Source organism: Panthera pardus, unplaced genomic scaffold (genome assembly GCF_024362965.1).
Source record: "Panthera pardus isolate Hobbes unplaced genomic scaffold, ASM2436296v1 HiC_scaffold_173, whole genome shotgun sequence".
Taxonomy (NCBI): Eukaryota; Metazoa; Chordata; class Mammalia; order Carnivora; family Felidae; genus Panthera; species Panthera pardus.
Window position 1 is genome coordinate 22,501 of NW_026526736.1, and position 4,591 is coordinate 27,091.

At 43.8% G+C, this 4,591-nt stretch overlaps 1 protein-coding gene across 2 annotated transcripts in view; it reads left to right on the top strand.

The window, feature by feature from the left end:
* LOC128777978 (uncharacterized) overlaps positions 1–1,872 on the top strand; it is an 8,417-nt gene extending 6,545 nt beyond the window's left edge. Inside the window, exon 2 of one of the 2 annotated variants that reach the window (XM_053905423.1) lies at positions 1–1,872. This exon is cut by the window's left edge and continues 5,646 nt beyond it. In XM_053905423.1, the coding sequence (XP_053761398.1) occupies positions 1–1,756 (1,756 nt within the window). In that variant the 3' untranslated portion in view covers positions 1,757–1,872. The other variant, XM_053905424.1, reaches the window with a different exon arrangement.
* The last annotated feature ends 2,719 nt before the right edge of the window (positions 1,873–4,591 follow it).

Below are 4,591 nucleotides of genomic sequence, written 5' to 3' on the forward strand. Positions count from 1 at the left end.
CATCATCATCACCACCACCACCATCAGGATCACCATCATCATCACCACCACCATCTTCATCATCGCCACCACCACCATTATCACCACCACCATCATCATCAACATCACCATCATCATCACCATCATCACCATCACCACCATCATCATCACAACCATCACCACCACCATCATTATCATCACCATCACCATCATCATCACCATCACCACCATCATCATCACCACCACCATCACCATCACCACCACCGTCACCATCACCATCACCACCACCATCATCATCACCCTCACCATCATCATCATCATTATCACCACCATCATCATTGCCACCACCACCATCATCACCACAACCATCATCATCATCACCATCATCATCACCACTGTCATGATCACCACCATCATCATCATCACCACCATCATCATCGCCACCACCACCATCCTCACCATCACCACCACCATCCTCATCACCATCACCACCATCATCATCATGATCACCTCCGTCATCACCACCATCATCACCACCACCATTATCATCCCATCGAGCCATCATCACCATCACCACCACCACCATCACGATCACCACCATCATTATCACCATCACCACCATTATCATCATCATCACCATCATCATCACCACCACCATCATCATCATGATCACCACCATCATCATCATCACCACCACCACCACCACCATCACCATCGTCATTGCCACCAACATCATCACTATCACCATCATCATCACCACCACCATCATCTTCACCACCATCACCATCATCATCACCACCACCATCATCATCACCATCGCCATCACCACCACCATCATACCACCACCACCACCACCATCATAACCATCACCACCTTCATCATCACCACCATCACCATCGATCACCACCATCATAATCACCATCCACCACCATCATCACCATCACCACCATCATCATCGTCATCACGTTCACCTCCATCATCACCACCATCATCACCAGCACCATCATCATCACCATCACCACCATCATCATCATCACCATCACCACCATCATCATCACCATCATCATCACCACCACCATCATCATCATCGCCATCACCATCACCACCACCATCATCATCTCACCATCACCATCATCATCACCAACATCACCATCATCACCACCATCACCATCACCACCACCATCATCATCACCACCACCATCATTATCACCACCACCACCATCATCATCATCACCACCACCATCATGATCACCACCATCACCATCATGATCTCCATCACCATCATCATCACCAGCACCACCATCACCGCCACTGCCATCATCATCGCCACCACCATCATCATCACCACCACCATCATCACCATCGCCACCACCATCATCACCACCACTACCACCATCATCACCACCATCATCACCACCATCATCACCACCATCCCCATCATGATCACCACCAGCATCATCATGAGCATTACCATTATTATCACCATCACCAGCATCATCATCTCTACCACCATCTTCATCTCCACCAACATCATCATCGCGACCACCATCATCATCACCATCACCATCATCATCACCATCACCATCATCATCATCACTATCCCCACTATCATCCCCACCATCATGATCACCACCACCGCCGTCATCACCACCACCATCACCATCACCACCACTATCGTCACTTTCATCATCACCACCACTGTCACCATCACCATCATCATCACAATCACCATCATCACCACCACTATTATGATCATCATCATCATCAATCACCATGACCACCACCACCATCATCATCATCATCACCACCATCATCATCACCACCACCATCATCACCACCACCATCATCATCATCATCATCATCATCACCATCATCGTCATCTCCATATCTTTTCTAGCATTTGTTATCTCTTCTTTTCCCCCCTTTTTGGATGATAACCAACATAGCATGTGTGAGATGGTATCTCACTGTGGGTTTGATTTGCATCAAGGAAGGCAAGTTTTTGTTTTAACCTGTCTAATTGCTTGCCCACCAACTTGGCTGCATCAGTCTGTGCTCTCACCAGAGGAGTAGAAGAGGACCCGTTTGTTCACACCCTGGCCCACATCAAGCACCCTTGCCATGGAACTGGAATTTTGCACCATGGAGAGGTATACTCCTCTTCAGCTGGAGAGAGGGGGTGGATAGAATGGAAGGGCTGTGTCCGCACTGCCCCCAGATTGGCACAGAGAGTAGATAATGAGCCCTGATTCTGAGGTCTTCGGGGAGAATGACAGCTTCAAGTTCCCTGGCCAGAAGCTTTATCTTGTTGAGGCTTCCTTCAGCCAAGCTTCTCAGCTGTGGATGCACTGGTTTCTGAGAGTCTTCTTTGGGAGCAAAGCATCTTTTGCTTATTCAGGAAAAAAAGGGTGATTCTTCAAGGATCTGACTGGAGGCAGGAGGTGTGGAAGCCCCCGCTTTGACTTCTGAGTTGGTGAAGGTCTTTGGGCTTCTGTTTCCTGCTTCATCCATCATCTGAAGATAACCCTACAAACCAGGATGATAGAATGAGCATGGGTGGGGCAAGGGGACCACTGGGTCACCTAGGCAGACTGATCCTCTCTGAGGATCACCTTTTCTGGTCCAAAAATGAAGAGCATTGGCTGACCTTCCAGGAAACTTTACATCCCATAGCTGTAAAATAACTCCTCCCTCCCTTCCTCTTTCCCTCCCTTCCTTTCCTCCATCCCTCCTTCCCTGCTTCCTCCTTCACTCGTCTGTTCCTCCTCATGCCCTCAATCCTTCTTCACCATAACTCGTTTAAAAAGAGAAAACAAGCACAGCACTCCCATACAAAGATGTCCATTGTGGCACTCTCTCAAGTTCTAAAAAATCAAATACCACTTGATCACATAGTAATGACAATAATCAAGTGCTTACTAGGTGCCAGGGCCTGTGATAAGATATTTAATGCATCAGCTTCATTCATTCACACCACAAGCCTGTGAGGCAAGTACTTTTACTTACTTCATCTGGCTGACAAAGAATACTTCCTCATGTCGCTTAGGTAACTCAGAATTGTATAACATTATTTGCCAACACCATATGACAAGACATTGCACACTTATTAAAATCGTGATTATGAACATCTTAATGAATATGGAAAAATACTCCGTGGATGAAACACACTAAAATGCAAAATGTAATTAAAAACCATTTTTTTTTTTCAAAATGAAACTATGTCTGTGTATGTGATGCATCAAACATCCATGGGGATGATCTACGTAGAATCACATATTCATAAACCTACTTTTTTTTCTGATTCCAAAGTGTTAAATGAAGTTATAGTAGGAGTCAAATCATAGAAAGCATTTCATGTACATGACAAAAAATCTGAAGGATATAAGGCCAAACTATAAATCCTGGTTATCATGTTGAAATGGGCATTGGTTTCTGGAGGATGTTCTTTGTTTTGAACATACTTATGTTATTTCAAATATATTTAGTTTTTTTATATTATTGGGATAAAATACACATAACATAAATTTTATCATTTTAACCATTTTAAGTGTGCAGTTCAGTAGTGTAAAGTATATTCACATTGTTGTGCAACCAGCTTCCAGAACTTTTTTGTCTTGAAAATTAAAACTCTGTACCCAATAAACACCTCCACCTCCCCCTCCCCCAGCCCCTGGTCCCCACCATCTACTTTCTGCCTCCATGAATCTGACTCCTCTAGATACCTCATATAATTGGATCAAATGTTTTTATAGCAAGTTTGTTTGTGGAGGGCTTTCATTCCTTCTTCAATGTCTAAGAAGCAAATTTTTAGAAGCAAAATACATGTCCATGGACAAAAGTTTAAAAAATATTATAAGGATATATGATGAAAAATGTCTCTTGCCTCTATGCCCCCTCTGAAACTCTCAAGAGGCAGCCACTGTTAGCAGAATCTTGTCTGTCTTTCCAGAAACATTCATTGCATATGCATCTGCATGCATATATACAAAAATATATAACCTCTCCTGCCATTCATAGAAACAATAGCATATTCTCCACAGTTGGTACACCTTGCTTCTCATGTATTAATACCATTCTTGCCCATGTGGCTTCAGGAAGAGCTGTAGAGTTTTTCACTGTAAGAATACAACATAATGCCTGAATAGCCAAAGCAATCTTGAAAAAGAAAACCAAAGCAGGAGGCATCACAATCCCAGACTTCAAGCTATACCACAAAGCTGTAATCATCAAGACAGTATGGTATTGGCACAAAAACAGACACTCAGATCAATGCAACAGAATAGAGAACCCAGAAATGGACCCACAAACAGATGGCCAACTCATCTTTGACAAAGCAGGAAAGAATATCCAATGGAATAAAGACAGTCTCTTCAGCAAGTGGTGCTGGGAAAACTGGACAGAGACATGCAGAAAAAATGAACCTGGACCACTTCCTTACACCATACACAAAAATAACCTCAAAATGGATGAAAGACCTAAATGGAACACAGGAAGCCATCAAAATCCTCGAGGAGAAAGCAGGCAAAAACCTCTTTGATCTTAGCCACAGGAACTCCTTACTCAATACATCTCCGGAGGCAAGGGAAACAAAAGCAAAAATGAAGTACTAGGA